At 39.4% G+C, this 18,155-nt stretch overlaps 1 protein-coding gene and 1 long non-coding RNA gene across 2 annotated transcripts in view; one reads left to right on the top strand and one right to left on the bottom strand.

Moving 5' to 3' along the window:
- Positions 1–18,155, top strand: part of LOC138765041 (leucine-rich repeat-containing G-protein coupled receptor 6) — a 302,015-nt gene that overhangs the window by 240,531 nt on the left and 43,329 nt on the right. Inside the window, exon 7 of the mRNA XM_069941695.1 lies at positions 11,691–11,759. Within this exon, the coding sequence (XP_069797796.1) occupies positions 11,691–11,759 (69 nt within the window). The remainder of the gene's footprint in view (positions 1–11,690; positions 11,760–18,155) is intronic.
- The window catches only part of LOC138765042 (uncharacterized), a 52,880-nt gene that overhangs the window by 5,041 nt on the left and 29,684 nt on the right, over positions 1–18,155 (bottom strand). The gene's annotated exons all lie outside the window — the stretch shown is intronic.

The raw sequence follows: 18,155 nt of genomic DNA on the forward strand, positions 1-18,155 counted from the left end.
ATTCAAGGGAGAGTTAGGAAAACGGAATATAAAGCTAGACTATTATCGGACCACTCACCCCTGTTATTGGCAATAGAGCAAGAGGACATCCCTCCAAGAATGTATAGATGGAGATTAAACCCCATGCTACTTAAAAGACAGGATTTTAGAGAATTTATTGAAAAACAATTAAAAATGTACTTTGAAGTAAATACGGAATCAGTGGAAGATAAGTTTATACTATGGGACGCAATGAAAGCATTCATTAGAGGACAAATAATAAGTTATGCAACCAAGATGAAGAAGGACTATAATCAGGAAACAGAGCAGTTGGAAAGTGAAATAATAAACATAGAAAAAAAATTAGCAAAAAAGGAAGATACAACCAAAAGAAGAGAATTGGCGGATAAAAAAATAAAATATGAAACATTACAAACATATAAGGTGGAGAAGAATATAATGAAGACAAAACAGAAATATTATGAACTAGGTGAAAAAACACACAAAATCTTAGCATGGCAGCTTAAGACAGAGCAAACTAAGAAAATGGTATTGGCAACAAGGAAAAAAGACAAACAAATTACATATAATCCAAAAGAAATTAAGGAAAACTTCAGAGAATTCTATGAACAATTAAACCGAACTGAAAACGAAGGGAAAGAAGGGAAAATAGATGAATTTTTGACTAAAATTGAACTACCAAAACTACAAATAGAGGAACAAAATAAATTAACAGAACCATTTGGAACAGTAGAAATACAAGAGATAATAAAAAATTTACCAAATAATAAGACACCAGGAGAGGATGGACTCCCAATAGAATTCTACAAAACATTTAAAGATCTAATAATACCGCCCCTCCTGGATGTAATCAACCAGATTGATGAGACACAAAACTTACCAGATTCATGTAAAACAGCAATAATTACAGTGATACTAAAACAAGGGAAAGATCCACTCTCACCAGCGTCATATAGACCAATATCTCTGCTAAACACAGATTATAAGATAATAGCTAAACTATTAGCAAACAGATTAGCAGAACAGGTACCGAAAATGGTAAATTTAGACCAAACTGGATTTATCAAAAAAAGACGCACAACAGACAATATTTGTAAATTTATTAACTTAATCCATGCAGTAGAAAGAAATAAAGCACCGGCAGTAGCAGTTGCTTTAGACGCAGAGAAGGCCTTCGACAGAGTAGAATGGAATTACTTGTTCAAAGTATTGCAAAAATTCAGTTTACCGGAGAAGTATATTAATTGGATTAAAGCATTATATGAGGGACCGTTAGCGAAAGTGACAGTAAATGGACATGTATCAAAGCAATTTAACTTAAGCAGGTCAACGCGGCAGGGATGCCCACTATCACCATTATTGTTTGCGCTAGCTATAGAACCACTAGCAGAATCGATAAGAATAGATAATAATATAAAAGGAATAAAAATAAAAGACAGGGAATATAAAATCAGTCTATTTGCGGATGATGTGATAGTGTACTTAACAGAACCAGAACTATCAATAAAAGAACTATATAAGAAATTGAAGGAATATGGAGAAGTGTCGGGATACAAGATAAACGTAAATAAAAGTGAAGCAATGCCTATGAATAACGCGGATTTCTCAAAATTTAAGGAGGAATCCCCATTCAGATGGCAAATGCAGGCAATAAGATACCTAGGTGTGCAAATAAACAAAAATCTAGGCCAATTATATAAACTCAATTACAATCCACTAATGAAAAAATTACAGGACGATTTAGAGCATTGGAAAGAGCTACCACTAACACTGATAGGAAGGATAAACTGTATTAAAATGAACATTTTTCCAAGGATACTATACTTATTTCAGGCATTGCCAATACAACTGACAGAAAAATTCTTCAAAGAGTTAAAGAAAATAATAAGGAGATTTTTATGGAGAGGGGGGAAACCGAGGATAGCACTAGATAAATTAACAGAATGGTATAAACAAGGAGGCTTACAATTGCCAAACTTCAAAAATTATTATAGAGCCGCACAATTAAGGTACCTATCAGATTTTTATCAAACAAGGGAAAAACCAGACTGGACGAGACTAGAATTAGATAAAATAGGGGAAAAGATACCTGAACACATATTATATAAATGGGACGAAAAATTGGTACAACATAGAACTTCTCCAGTATTACACCATCTCCTCAATATATGGAAGAAGATTCATGTAGAAAGAAATAAAATAAATTATCAAATACCAAAACTAATATTGACGCAAAATAAGCTACTCCCTTTTACAATAGACAACCTTTCCTTTAGAAAATGGGAAAAAAAAGGGATTAAAAGAATAGAAAATTGTTTTTCAGGAAGTAGATTCTTATCCTTTGAACAAATGAGAGATAAGTACAATATAACTGGAGATACAGCGCTGGCATATTACCAACTGAGATCCTACTTGAAAGATAAATTAGGAAGCAATTTGAGTTTACCAGAGGGAAGGGAAGTAACCTTGAATATGTGATTACAGATACAATGTTAATCAAAAGATTTATAACAAATATGTATATCAAACTGCAAGAAAAGGAGAATGAGGAAACAAATGGTAAAACTAAACAAAAATGGGAACAAGATTTAAATATAAAGATAAAAAAGGAAACATGGGAGAAATTATGTTCTGGAACGATGAGAAATACAATAAATATGAGGCTGCGTATGATACAATATAATTGGTTACACAGACTATACATTACACCGCAAAAGTTAAATAAATGGGACCCAACAGTATCTGATAGATGTTTTCGATGTAAAAAAGAAAGGGGAACAACAATTCATGCAATCTGGACATGTGAGAGAGTAGAAAAATTTTGGGATGATCTCAATCAGATATTAAATAAAATAACAGAAAACAATATACCAAAGAATCCAGAGATCTTTCTCCTAAGTAACATAAAAAATAAAGAATTTGGAATTGACTTGGAAGATGCACAAAAAAGATTTGTCAAGATAGCCCTAGCCGTAGCAAAAAAATGTATTATGTCAACCTGGAAATTGGAAGATAATTTGAAAATACAACAATGGTATATAGAAATGAATAAATGTATTCCATTAGAAAAAATAACATATAGTTTAAGAAATAATATTGAAATATTCGAACAAGTATGGGAGCCTTACATTAAATACAATAGCGAAAACCTACCGGGAACAAACATTACCTAAGTTGATGGAAGGAGAAGAAAAGAAAAGAATGGACTCAGTAGAATTTCTGGTGTATTTTTGTTGAATGACAACATTGTCTGACTGAATTAATGCAACCTAGATTGTATACCTAAAATGGATGAGAGGGGGGGGTGGGGGGGGGTGGCTTGGGAGGAGGGAGGGGGGGGGTGGAGAAAAAGTCACTGTAAATGTGTGGAAAAGAGAAAGTGTATATCATGGCTATTGTGATTTATGGTGTGAAAAATAAAAAAATTAAAAAAAAAAAAACGATACATATGCAGGACAAGTAATGCTTTATCAATGCAAATACAAACGAATGAATAAATATTGCTTTGTACATTGTAAGACCCAAGTGGTCAGTGCGAGCAGTTCCTTTGGTTGTTCCACATTCTCGCTGCTTGCGGGAAGAGGCTGTTCCTCAGCCTGGTGGTGCTGGCTCTGATCCTCCTGTATCTCTCCCCCATGGAATCAACTGTATAGATGCTGCATGCAAATTGGAAGGGGTCCTCAATGATTTTATGCACCTTCTTCAGACAATAAACCCAGTAGATCACAATGATGGGAGGGAGACTCTAGTGATCCTCTCTGCCACTCTTATAATCATGTGGATTGACCTCTGATCCATTGGTCTGCAGCAACCGTACCACACTGTGTTGCAGCTGGCCAGGACACCCTCGATAGAGCTCCTATTGAAGGTTGGCCTAATGGTGGCCATAGCCTTGCCTGCTTCAGTCTTCTCAGGAAGTGAAGTCACTGTTGAGCCTTCGAGACGTCAGGATATGTTGGGTGTTGTAAGGTAAAAACATCATGAGATGGGACCGGAGAAGGAGTCACCCAGTACTAAGGAGTAACAGAATGCAGATGTGACCTTGTACACTCAAGATAAGCTTTGCACTAACAAGAATGATGTGCAGCAGACTAACAGAGAAGGATAGCAACAGTTTATTCATTGGACAATGTAATGGTATGATCATTTACTAAGTACGTATCCTGAGGTATAAAAAAACACCACTTGCTGATAACGGCAGAATGCATTCTCCGACTAACATGGTTGGTCGCAAGTGTTACAATCCGGTAATAAAGAACAAAGAACCCTGATTTCGACTCAGCCTGGTGTTTGTCTCACTCATTCATGAACAAAACAGACCTAACAGTGTCCACGATAAGTTATTAGTTAAATGAACTCCAAGGAACTTGGCACTCGTCACTCTCTCAACTACAGTGTTGTTGATGTATAGTGGAGGGTGGCCATTCCTGGTCCTCCTGAAGTCAATGAAAAACCCTTCATCTTGTCCATTTCAAGACTCAAGTTGTTATTCTTTAACTATTTCATGAGATTTTCCAACTTTTCTCTGTAGTGTGACTCGTTGTTGCTGATGAGACCAACTACTGTTGTGCAAACTTGATGATCTGGTGGTGCCGTCATGGGTCAGTAGCATGAACAGGAGTGGTCCTGAGGTACTTAGCGTGACGGTGCTCAATGTTCTGCTACTGACCCAGAGAGACTGTGGTCTTTCCATTAGTAAGTTCAGGATCCCATAACAGAGAGGGGTGTTGAGTCCCAGCAAGTACAGCTTCTCCACCAGCCTCTGGGGAATAATGTATTAAATGCTGAGCTGATATAAATGAACAGCTGCCTGGAATATGAAGCGTCGTTCTCCAGATGGGTCAGGTTGGAGTGAAGCAACAAGGCTCTAGCATCTTCTGTGGAATGGTTTCTTCTACAGGCAAATTGAAATAGGTCCAGTGTTTCTGGAAGGTGTGCTTTGAATCATTCCATCACCAGTCGCTCAAAGTATTTCATAATGGTGGAGGTCAGTACCACAGGGCAGTAGTCATTGAGGTCTGTTATTGTCATTCCCTTGGGTACCGGGATGATTGTGACTGCCTTGAATCCTGCAAGGACAATGGACTGTAGCAGTGAGGTATTGAGATGTCCGTGAAAACCTGCGTTAATTGTTCTGTGCAGTCCCTCAGTACCCAACCAAGTATGTTGTTTTGTCCCGATGCCTTTGTGTGGGTTCACCTTGGATAGGGTTTTCCTCACCTCGGCTGCATGTATGCAGGGGACAGGGAGCTTTATTAAATATTCAGCAAAATGAAGCAGCCCATACCAGCATGCATCAAGATGTGGGCAACACAGGTGAAAGGGTTGATGACCATTTGCCTGGCAGGTAACATTTTCAACAAAAGTGAGCTTACATATCTCCCCCTGATGTTCAATGGAATTATTGTATCAAATCCTCTACCATCAGCATCCTGGGGATCACCTTCGACCAAAAATTCAGTTGGCATCTTTTTAGATTCAGATTCAGATTTCAGATTTATTGTCAGAGTACATACATGACATCAAATACAACCCTGAGATTCCCTTTCCAATAGGAGGGGCAGAATTACCACTTATTGGTAATGCAAAAAAAAGTACACAACGTACATGTGTAAATACATGAAGAAATGTAAACAAATAAAAAAATGTAAATAAACTGACTACTCAATAGAGAGAGAATTTTTTTTAAAAACATCAATGAAGCATAAAAGTAAGTCCTTAAACAAGTCCCTGATTGAGTTTGTTGTTGAGGAGTCTGGTGGGAGAGGGTAGGAGCTGTTCCTAAACCTGATGGTGTGAGTTTTGTGGCACCTATACCTCCTTCCTGATGGTAGTAGTGAGAACAGTGTGTGTGCTTGGTGGTGTAGATCCTTGATGATTGCCGCTTCTCTCCGACGATAGCGTTCCTTGTAGATGTTCTTGATAGTGGGGAAAGTTTTGCCTGTGATGTCCTGGAATGTGTCCACTAACCTTTGGAGGGCTTTTTGCTCAGAGTTATTGGTTTTCCCATCCCAGACCGTGATGCAGCCAGTCAGCACACTTTCCACCACACATCTGTAGAAATTTGCCAGGTTTCTGGTGTAATTTCAAACCTCTAAAAACTGCTGAAACTCCTAACGTTTAAGAGTTATCTTAGATTAAATACTTATCTCTGGAAAGATACATTTCACTGATATCAATTTGTGAGTTATTTTGTCTTTCACATCATAAATTAATTTACAAATCTTACTTTTTGTACAACCAGAGTGGATAAATCTCTCATAAGAAATTCAAAGCAATAGTCTTCAAATGTGACTCAACCTCTGTTGCAATAGGCTTGTAGTACTAATAGTAAATTTGGCAAGTGCTGTAAAACATTATTAAAAGCATCCATTGTCTATTGTGTACAGAAATCAATCTAAGTCAAATATTGCAACCACCCATAAGAGATAAAAAAAATTGTTGAGCACTTATTTTCAAATAAAAGCTTTGATGTTTCGATGATTACAACAAATAATTCAGACAAGTAAATGAACAAATTTAAGAGAGCAAAATAAAAAAAAATGAATTCTTTGAACCAATGCAGAGATTACATTGGTTTTATGACTTTTTAAGCCTTTGTAAATTCACGAGCTAAAAGCAAATGCCTTTTCCTGAAAATTTTATCCAGAGCTGAGCTTATTAAAACAGACTGCAGATAAATCTTGCCACGCATGGTAACATTTAATTTTCCTTCCATCTTCATGCTCTGACTGTAATCTATTTATCAAATGAGATAGTCCAAGGAAAAAGCCTATAACCTAAGACCCAGCATAACAAAGCAGTTCCTGATCTTCACCATAATGTGAAACCAGAGAATTTTCATTTGATGGTGAGATGTTTTCAGTAAAATGCATCAAGCTCCCATCAGGAGACCAAGTCTTGTAAATAAAGCAGAGCTTCAGAAAAAGAGAGTACAGGTAGTCCCCGACTTACGACCGTAATTCAGACTGAAGGATCGGTTGTATCTCGGAATGAACGCATGTCGGAATTGTGCACGTGTTTAAAAAAAATGAAGAAAAAATGTAAAATTTATGCAGTTGATGTTGTATTTGCCAAATTATAACAGGGACACAGGGCAGGTAAGAGCCAAAATGTGCATACTTACCTTGTTAGTTGGCATTCCAGGGTCCGTAAGCTAGGCATAGCCATCTTGATTCCTGTGCGCATGTATGGGTCTCCGGTTGGCACATGCATGGTGGGTTTGCATATTGGAGTTTGGTTGGTGCATGCGCAATAGTTAAGAAATCTGACAATATTGAATTTGTGCCCTTAACTCACGCGCATGCACCAACCAAACTCCATAGGATTCCATAAGTGCTCTGTGGTTTGTGAGGAATTACTGAAGGTAGTAGGTTAGTGGTGGGGGGGAAGGTTGAGAACCACTGTTTTTATATCCAGGAGGAACCCCTTTTAAAGTACAGGATGTGTGGAATTGTGTGAGTGCATAATGTGACAAGATTTATTCAGTTTTGTTGAGGAAAATCCAAACCTGGCTTATCCTACTTCTTGCATATCCAAAATATACAATTGTCTGAGAACCAAAATAACCTGATTGGAATGCTCTACTTTATCTATTGATTAATAATGTTGCATAATGGAAATTTTTTCTGCTATAGTGAGTTTGCTTACGTTGTTACAGTTGTATCATTGTTATGCACCAATCTCTTTTTCTTGTATAAAAATCTAATAATAATATTTAAAAGGAAAGGAATGTTCTGAAAGATCCCATTACACAAACAATATATTTTAGATATACTGCAAGGTAACAGGCCCTTCCGACCCATAAGGCCACGTTGTCTAAATACACCAACTGACCTACAAACCCTGTAGGGGTGGGAAGAAACCAGAGCACCCAGAGGAAGCCCTTGGAGACACAGTGCCAGATTCAAACTCTGATCAATAGCTAACACTACACTAATCATGCCAACCTTGGCTCACTTATGCTAACCTTGCCACCCATTATCCATTAATATTTCCCTAGACTCATTGCAACTTCCTCTGCTATCTTACAGAAGCATCTACAACCCTGATACCCAGTTCTTGGCTGACACAAACTCCTGCTCACCTATCAATCTGCCAATTCCTCCAGTGTAAATGGTTACTAGTGTGATCCCTCAACAGCTTAATTACTTATTGCCTATTCTCTCTCACTTTCCCTACACCCCTGTCCTCCTGCATGTCTCCACTTAAATTCTCTATTCCTCTCCTCATACCTTCTCTACACTGGTGGTCACCATGCTTCAGCTTGCTCTTCTCCTTTTACATACTTAATTTCGGTAAGATTCTGACCAAGTTTTTCTTTAATCTTTCTAATGTGGTGCACTGATATTTGTTCTAATTAATACACATTGGAATAAGTTAATATCCTTTAAGGCAGCCGTTTTCAACAGGGGCCTTATGGCCCCGCTGGGGGCCACAGCACATTTTAAGTAAAAGCCTTGTTTTTTTTTTCACCTCACATGGCATGAATATTTGGGTTTTTTTTGTTTAGTTGGTGGAAGAGAAGTACAGAAGAAATCAAAACATGACTGCTTCACAAGAAACAGGGCCCATAAACCTTAAGCAAAAGGGGGCCAAAACCAAAAGAAGATGGAGAATGGCTGCAAGAGACTATTATACATGGGTAGAAATGTCTAGAATAGATCAGTGCTTGCAGTCCCTTTTAAGTTATTTCAACCATGTCTATTTAGTGACTAAAAAGATGCAATATAATTAGCAAGGTAAAATCTCTCTTTAATTTCATTTTCTAAAATTAGCTGAATGTTAGATTAAAACCTAGATTCTTTCTATCACTTTGTCTTACTTTCAGAAAGGTGATACTCAGCATGGAAACTTGCTGACTCAATAGAACAACTAAAGAGTGTAAGGTATAAATAACAAGATGCGTAAAACATCCCTTTTTGAGATTGTTTTACATGAAATAATTGCCTTTAGCTTAAAATATATTTCACTTTGTTCGGTCTATCTCTCCTCCAACCTCTCCTAGTGTTTAACTTGTTTTCTCTCTTACTGATAAAGGCTCATCATCCTGAAACTTTAATTCTTTTTTCACAGATGCTGTCTGACCTGCTGAGTGTTTCTAGCTGTTTCTTGTTGTTTAGAAGAATAATTGTTTTTAAAAAAATTAAGTTTGAAACCCTATTTATTCTCTTCATAATGTACTGTATATTTTGGCTGATTTTCCAATCTAATAAAGTTTATTTTTTAAATTAAAATTTTTTTAAAATGTTTTTATTTACAACACAGGAAAAGTCGATTCCAGCCATTTACACCCAAATTGACCTACAACCTCGTACGTTTTTTGAAGGGTGGCAGGAAACGGAGCAGGCAGGGAGAACCCATGCAGACACAGGGCAAACGTATAAACTCCTCACAGACAGTGCCAGATTTGAACCCAGAATAAAATATGAAATTACAGAAATTAACTGATTTGAAAAATAATGATCAGATTCTACCCAGACTAATTTTATTACATGAATAAAAGTATAAATTTGTCACAATAGTATATAATACCTCCTCTGTTCAATCCTTGCTATTATGGGTTTGATTGACTTTTAATTTGTGCTGTAATTTTAGCATTTGGAGCATCAAAGATGATGTAATTTTATGTTTTCCATGAAATATTAGGTCTTTTTAAATTGTTAATAAAAAGGTGATATAAATTTGAAATAAATCTGTCAGAAACTATTTTATGACTGCAATAGAAAATTGTTCTACAGAAACTGAAATCTCCTATTGTTAAATGATGCATCTGCTGTTCAATTTCATAAGCAGGTTTTGATTCCAAAACCAAATACGTCTTCAGTATTTATCTACGGAACATTCATTGAAAAGGGGTGTATTTTTTGTAAAGCAAACCGAGAAGATAGCACCAGCCAGGTGCTGGAGTTCCAACTGTAAAAGAACTTTATTAAGCTGAGCAAACACCTTATCATATTTCCTGTTCAACATGCTTATCATTTCCTTGGCAATTTTGTTTTGGAACATGTCCTAACTGCCCTCAAAGCATATGAAAAGCCATTAAAAGACTGCATATAAAGGGTGCTTTAAGCATTGAAGAGGATTGTCCTGCTTTATAGGGCAAGGTGATAGAAGGCATTTGCGTGGTGCAGTCATGTTCAGAGAAAACATTACTCACAAAATCAGAAATTTGTATTCTCAGCCCCAATTAATTTCTCTCACTTCAGCCACAGAATTCTCTTTGTTCTCCACATGTCTTTCATCCCAATCCCCTTTCCTTTCTCATTGCTTCCACTGATTGTTTTATTCCTGAATCACATTACCTTCCCCACCAACCAGGCAACCTTCATCCATCCCCTGCTTCAATCCACTTACTTTCAAACATTCCCCACAATGTTCTCAAGTGTCAGTCACCTTCTGCGCAAATCTCTTGTTGCCGGCGAACCACATACAATAATTCTAACAAAGCTCTGCTTTCAGATTGGCGAGACAGACTTTCACGTTTTTGGCCAATTTTAGGTTTAAGCAAAACATTTAGCTTTCTATTTAGAAGGCAATTTTCACTTAGCCTTTCTATCACATGTAAAAATTGTAATTATCTTAATTAAGCAGCCATTCATTAATAAAGATTTAAACCAGAAAAAATGTTTTCCTTTGAATTAGATTGTGTCTGCATGAGCAATTTGGGCAGCTTGAAGTTATGTGATTCCAATATTTATTAATAACTTGCTGGTGAATATATTTTTATAGTGATAGATCATTTCTTACTGCTGTTTTGCAGCTCACTGCAATATGAATAATTATGTAGTGAAAAGGAAGAGAACTGGTGAGCAGGAAACTGTTGATTCAAAGAATCATCTCTGATTAAATTAAAATTCAAGCCTTTTTAATTTATATAAACAAAGCTCATTGCACAAATAGCTCACTGCTATTTTTATTGCAGAGTTACATTTGGTAATGATTTGGAAAATCTAAACAAACAGGTTAAAATTTATTATTGTTAAAAACTGTATTTTGATAGCAGGAGTTTTCACTATTTTAAATAACATGGTTATTAACATTCTTAACATGTAATTCTGTTGAAATCTGTGGAATTTTACAGAAAAGAGGAAACACAGCTCAAACCTATTGCTAAAGGATGCTGTAGTAAAGGAAACCCCTGAGTTATAAAACGTTTAGCAGATTTGTAGACAAATGTGAGTGATATTTGTCTACATGTAATAAGACTAAGTAAAACACATGGATCATCTGTATAAATGCATACGCTGTAAAACTGCTGATTAATTGAAGATAATGAGTTGTTTTTTGAGATTATTCAAGCTGGTTAAAAGGCCATGCTTTATCACCTTGTCATACCATATAAATTCAGTTTGAAGACTAATAGGATCTACTGCATCACTCATTTAGCTGAACAGTATTTAAGAATGCAGAAAACGGCTTTTGTTGTGTGCCAGTTCATAAAAAAAAATTCCTTGGCTTTAACGATGAAACTTTCTTAGCTTTTTTTGAGCATGCATTTTAATAATGAGGGGCAGCCCATAAGAGTGCATCATTTAATTTGGTCAACAAACACTCATCTACATTGTGTGCCATGGTTTAGTTTGCCCAACCAGTGCATGATGAGTTACTTCAGAGACCCCAATAGTGTTGATTAACTGCACAGAATTTGCAGGGTCATTAATAAAGCATTCCCCTTTTATTTTAACCAGAGACCTAAATTATAACGACTTGGCTGAATTTCCTGTAGCCATCAGAACTCTGAGCAAGCTTCAGGAACTGTGAGTATCAATTTATCAACCATTGCAAAAAAAATAACATCTTGATTTTGGAATAACAAAATGTGGTGTGTCTGTGACTGAAAACAGCTAGAGAACTTCTGCATTTCCAAAACAATGGACCAAAAGAATACAAGTTCAAATTCCACCATATAAAATAACAAGGAAAATTGACAGAAAAAAGGACAAGAAATGTTCAGTGTTATTTGCAAACTGTTTTGTAATCACACTAGTGGGATAATAATTGGGTTACAGATGTTAATTAATCACTCTCATTGTGTATAACATGCCATCATTCCAAAGGTTTCTCTGCTATTCAGGATTAACAGTGATGTTCAAGTTTACTATGATCTGTCTGAACAGAACAGAACAGCTTTCCTTCAGACCAAGTTGCACACACATACACAACACATGGAAATCACATGAATACATAAACAGATAATTTAAAATAAATATATTTAAATATTTTTGGGATGATTTACTCGGTTACAGGATACTGTTCATCAATGTTACAGCCTACTGTTTCTCAGCCTGGCAGACCTGATTTTGATGCTCCTGTACATCTTTCTTTCATTTTTTGAATATTTTATTTAATACTCCATACATGCAGTAACTACAATTATACAAATAGCAAAAAAAGGACAAATTGATTACATACTTGATGGTTTTCAACCTACCACAAAACCCCTCCCTCCCACCCCCAAAAAAGAGAAAAAAATACAAATTAAAAATAAAAATATATATAAAAAGATAGAAAAAGAAAAAGTAATAAAGAATCTTTATTACTCGGCAACCTTCAATATTTCCAAATAAAAATAGATCAGGATTTAATGGAAAAACAGTTCCTGTAACTTGTAGAAAATTACTTATAGACACAGAAAAAGATCTCACATTTGAACAAGACCATTTTGAATGTATGAAAATCCTACATCTTCACCACATCTAAAATATTGATATGATAAATATGATTTCAATCTATTCTATTTCTGAAGTGTAAGATAATAATTGATGTAAAAATTGTATTGAACTAATCAAAACCTTACATTAATATTATCAATCATAGAATCTCTACATAAATTTTCCAAAAATTGTTGATCTATCATGATATTCAAATCTATTTCTCATCTCTACCCAAATCTATCAATTCTAATTTAGGGCTTTCTACTTGCAATAATGAATATCTTCTTCTTTATCTTTGGCTTGGCTTCGCGGACGAAGATTTATGGAGGGGGTAAAAAGTCCACGTCAGCTGCAGGCTCGTTTGTGGCTGACAAGTCCGATGCGGGACAGGCAGACACGATTGCAGCGGTTGCAGGGGAAAATTGGTTGGTTGGGGTTGGGTGTTGGGTTTTTCCTCCTTTGCCTTTTGTCAGTGAGGTAGGCTCTGCAGTCTTCTTCAAAGGAGGTTGCTGCCCGCCAAACTGTGAGGCGCCAAGATGCACGGTTTGAGGCGTTATCAGCCCACTGGCGGTGGTCAATGTGGCAGGCACCAAGAGATTTCTTTAGGCAGTCCTTGTACCTTTTCTTTGGTGCACCTCTGTCACGGTGGCCAGTGGAGAGCTCGCCATATAACACGATCTTGGGAAGGCGATGGTCCTCCATTCTGGAGACGTGACCCATCCAGCGCAGCTGGATCTTCAGCAGCGTGGACTCGATGCTGTCGACCTCTGCCATCTCGAGTACTTCGACGTTAGGGATGTAAGCGCTCCAATGGATGTTGAGGATGGAGCGGAGACAACGCTGGTGGAAGCGTTCTAGGAGCCGTAGGTGGTGCCGGTAGAGGACCCATGATTCGGAGCCGAACAGGAGTGTGGGTATGACAACGGCTCTGTATACGCTTATCTTTGTGAGGTTTTTCAGTTGGTTGTTTTTCCAGACTCTTTTGTGTAGTCTTCCAAAGGCGCTATTTGCCTTGGCGAGTCTGTTGTCTATCTCATTGTCGATCCTTGCATCTGATGAAATGGTGCAGCCGAGATAGGTAAACTGGTTGACCGTTTTGAGTTTTGTGTGCCCGATGGAGATGTGGGGGGGCGGGTAGTCATGGTGGGGAGCTGGCTGATGGAGGACCTCAGTTTTCTTCAGGCTGACTTCCAGGCCAAACATTTTGGCAGTTTCCGCAAAGCAGGACGTCAAGCGCTGAAGAGCTGGCTCTGAATGGGCAACTAAAGCGGCATCGTCTGCAAAGAGTAGTTCACGGACAAGTTTCTCTTGTGTCTTGGTGTGAGCTTGCAGGCGCCTCAGATAATGAATATGACAAATAAATAAATAAATGTTTTGACATTCCCACTCCTAAAAAGAAGTTTTACCTCGGTACAATTAAGCAAAGACATTGCTGGCCCTAATTTACCTCTCAAATATACCCTTTATTGAAAATAACTAAAAAGAGTTAGTATGTTGTATATCATATTCCTCAATTGTTCAAACAACATTAATTGTCCTCTCTCACAGAAGTCTTCCACATTAAAAATTCCTTTACGATACAATGTACTTAAGAACTGATTATCTCTTGAAAAGACCAAAAGAGGATTAATCAATGGCATTTTAGGCGATAAAGACCCTCCACCAATATCTTGATTCATGTTATTCCAAATATTGAGTAAATGCTTCAATAGTGGTGTGTCTTTATCAGCAACCAGCAATTTTGATTCCCACTTATTTATAAATTCTTCTGATTTCTTTTCCCCAATTTTGTTCAGTTCTATGATAACCCTTGCCAGTTTTACATTTTAAAAGAAAGAAGCAAGGACTCTCATCTGTACCACTTTAATAATTCTTAAAATTAGGTAGTCCTCCTAATTCATATTTCCAGATTAACTTCCCTATAGGAACTCTTGCCATTTTGCCTTTCCAAAGAATTTTTCCTTATTTGTTTATTTAATTCTTGAAAAAAACTTGAGGTATTAATATTGGTAATGTCTGAAAAAGATATTGTATCCTTGGAAATACATTCATCTTCATACAATTCACCCTTGCAAGAAATGTTATGGGTAAATTTATCCATTTAAAAAAAAATCTTCCTCAATCTTTTTATATAAAGACAAATAATTCAACATGTATAAATTCTTCAAATTATTATCCGTACATATTCCCAAATATTTACTACCTTCCATTGGCCATTTAAACTTCACATCTCTCTGACACTGGGTATAGTCACCTATTGTCAAAGGCATAATTTCACTTTTATCTCAATTTATTCTATAACCCGAAACTTTCCCATATTCTTTCAGTTGGGCATACAATCTACATAAAGATGACTTGGGTTCAGTCAAATATATTAAAACACCACCTGCAAATAAACTGATTTTGTGTTCCTCTTGACCTACCCTAAAGTCCTTAATTTGTAAATCCAAGCAAATCATCTGGGCACATGCAGTTCCATAGCTAAAACAAATAAAACTGGTGGCAAGGGGCATCTGTCTACTTGATCTTGTTATATTATGTGACGTACATACCCGTGCATTTGTTACAACTTTAGCTTTAGTTAGCATATTCCCTGTGCCCGGACCGGTGCCGCCGCCACCTTCTTTCTGCCCGGACCAGGGCCTCTGCCTGCTTTGCTCTGCCGAGGCCAGGGCCGCCGCCTCCCCCTCGCTTTTGCCTGGATCGGGGCCGCCCCTGCCTACTTTCTGCTCGGACTGGGGCCGGGGCCGCCGCTGCCTTCCCTGTGCCCGGACCGGGGCCGCCGCCTCCTTCTTTCTACCCGGACCGGGGCCTCTGCCTGCTTCGCTCAGCTGAGGCCGGGGCCACCACCTCCCCCTCGCTTCTGCCCGGACCGGGGCCTCCTAACATACTCCTAACATATAAATATAGGAAATGGAAGTGGAGGCCAACAGGTTGCATTGCGACCAGGTATGGTCTGACCTAGGAGGGGAGGCAGGCCCCTCCAGCCCGGGTAAGAAACCTGCATAGGAGAAGGCCACTCCAATATAAAACCTATGACCCAAGGACCACTCTGCCACGTCCCGGCTTGCTTGGCCATGGCACACGAACATTGGGTGTAAAGGGTGGGGCCAGTACTGCGCACACTGCACTCCACCTAAAAGCTCCTTTGCGCAGGCCCAAGGACATGTCCACGTCCTCCCCCTCAAAAGATGCTCACAAACTCAAGCTAGCATGCTGTAACATCAAAACCATGCTAGACAAGGCTGACAGCCACCAACCTGAACATCAATCTGCCCTCATCGCACATGAAGTCCTCAGACTTGACATCGACATAGCCGCTCTCAGTGAAGTCCGCCTTGCAGATGTAGGCAGCCTCCAAGAACACGGCGTGGGCTACACACTCTACTGGTCTGGCAAGCCTATGGATGAACGACGCCTATCTGATGTAGACTTCTTGGTCAAGAATTCCATTGCCTCCAAACTCAAAAACCTCCCGACAGGCCACCCGGACCGGGTCATGTCCATGTGACTCCCCCTTCAAAACAAGTGTCGCATCAGTGTCTATGCTCCAACCCTCCAGGCAGAACCAGCAGAAAAGAACAAGTTCTACACTGATCTGCGCAACCTCATTCAACGCACCCCTACAGCCGACAAGGTTGTCATCCTTGGCGACTTCAACGCTCGCGTCGGCAAAGACTCAGAAACCTGGCCAGGAATCCTGGGCAAGCATGGTGTCGGCAAGTGCAACGACAATGGGCGCCTCCTGTTGGAGCTCTGCGCAGAACAGTGGCTTGTCATTACAAACACCCTTTTTCAGCAGAGGGACAGCCTGAAGACTACCTGGATGCATCCCCGATCCAAACACTGGCACCTTCTGGACTACGTCCTGGTGCGAGAAAGAGACAAACGAGATGTGCTCCACACCAGGGTCATGCCCAGCGCGGAATGCCACACTGACCACCGGCTGGTTTGCTGCAAGCTCAACCTTCATTTCAAGCCAAAGTCCAGGAACAGTAAAGCCCCCAGAAAGTGGTTCAATGTTGGAAACTTGCAGTCAGACGAAGTGAGAGGAAACTTCCAGGCAAACCTCAAAGCAAAGCTCGAGGAGACAATCCGCCTCACGGACTCGTCCCCTGAAACCCTCTGGGATCAGCTGAAGACTGCCATGCTGCAATCCACTGAAGAGGTACTGGGCTTCTCCTCCAGGAAAAACAAGGACTGGTTTGATGAAAACAACCAGGAAATCCAGGAGCTGCTGGCAAAGAAGCAAGCTGCCCACCAGGCTCACCTTGCAAAGCTGTCCTGGCCAGAGAAGAAACGAGCCTTCCGTCACGCATGCAGCCATCATCAACGCAAACTCCGGGAGATCCAAAATGAGTGGTGGACTACCCTCGCCAAACGAACTCAGCTCAGCGCGGACATTGGCGACTTCAGGGGTTTTTACAAGGCTCTAAAGGCTGGTTACAGCCCCTCACCCCAAGTCCAAAGAATGCTACACAGCTCAGATGGCAAAGTCCTCCTCAGCGACAAGATCTCCATCCTCAACCGATGGTCAGAACACTTCCAATCTCTTTTCAGTGCCAACCGCTCAGTCCAAGAATCCGCCCTGCTCCAGCTCCCTCAACAGCTTTAAGGCTAGAGCTGGATGAGGTCCTCACCCGGGAAGAGACATATAAGGCAATTGAACAACTGAAAAGTGGCAAAGCAGCAGTTATGGATGGAGTCCTCCCAGAGGTCTGGAAGGCTGGAGGCAAAACTCTGCATGCCAAACTGCATGAGTTTTTCAAGCTCTGCTGGGACCAAGGAAAGCTGCCTCAGGACCTTCGTGATGCCATCATCATCACCCTGTACAAAAACAAAGGCGAGAAATCAGACTGCTCAAACTACAGGGGAATCACGTTGCTCTCCGTTGCAGGCAAAATCTTTGCTAGGATTCTCCTAAATAGAATAATACCTAGTGTCACCGAAAATGTTCTCCCAGAATCACAGTGCGGCTTTCGCACAGAGGAACTATTGACATGGTCTTTGCCCACAGACAGTTCCAAGAAAAGTGCAGAGAACAAAACAAAGGACTCTACAGCACCTTTGTTGACCTCACCAAAGCCTTCGACACCGTGAGTAGGAAAGGGCTTTGGCAAATACTAGAGCGGATGCCCCTCAATGTTTCTCAACATGGTTATCCAACTGCACGAATACCAACAAGTTCGGGTCAGATACAGCAATGAGCTCTCTGAACCCTTCTCCATTAACAATGGCGTGAAGCAAGGCTGCGTTCTCGCACCAACACTCTTTTCAATCTTCTTCAGAATGATGCTGAAACAATCCATGAAAGACCTCAACAATGAAGACGCTGTTTACATCCGGTACCGCACGGATGGCAGTCTCTTCAATCTGAGGCGCCTGCAAGCTCACACCAAGACACAAGAGCAACTTGTCCATGAACTACTCTTTGCACACGATACCGCTTTAGTTGCCCATTCAGAGCCAGCTCTTCAGTGCTTGACGTCCTGTTTTGCG

The sequence above is a fragment of the Narcine bancroftii genome, chromosome 5, assembly GCF_036971445.1.
Source record: "Narcine bancroftii isolate sNarBan1 chromosome 5, sNarBan1.hap1, whole genome shotgun sequence".
Taxonomy (NCBI): Eukaryota; Metazoa; Chordata; class Chondrichthyes; order Torpediniformes; family Narcinidae; genus Narcine; species Narcine bancroftii.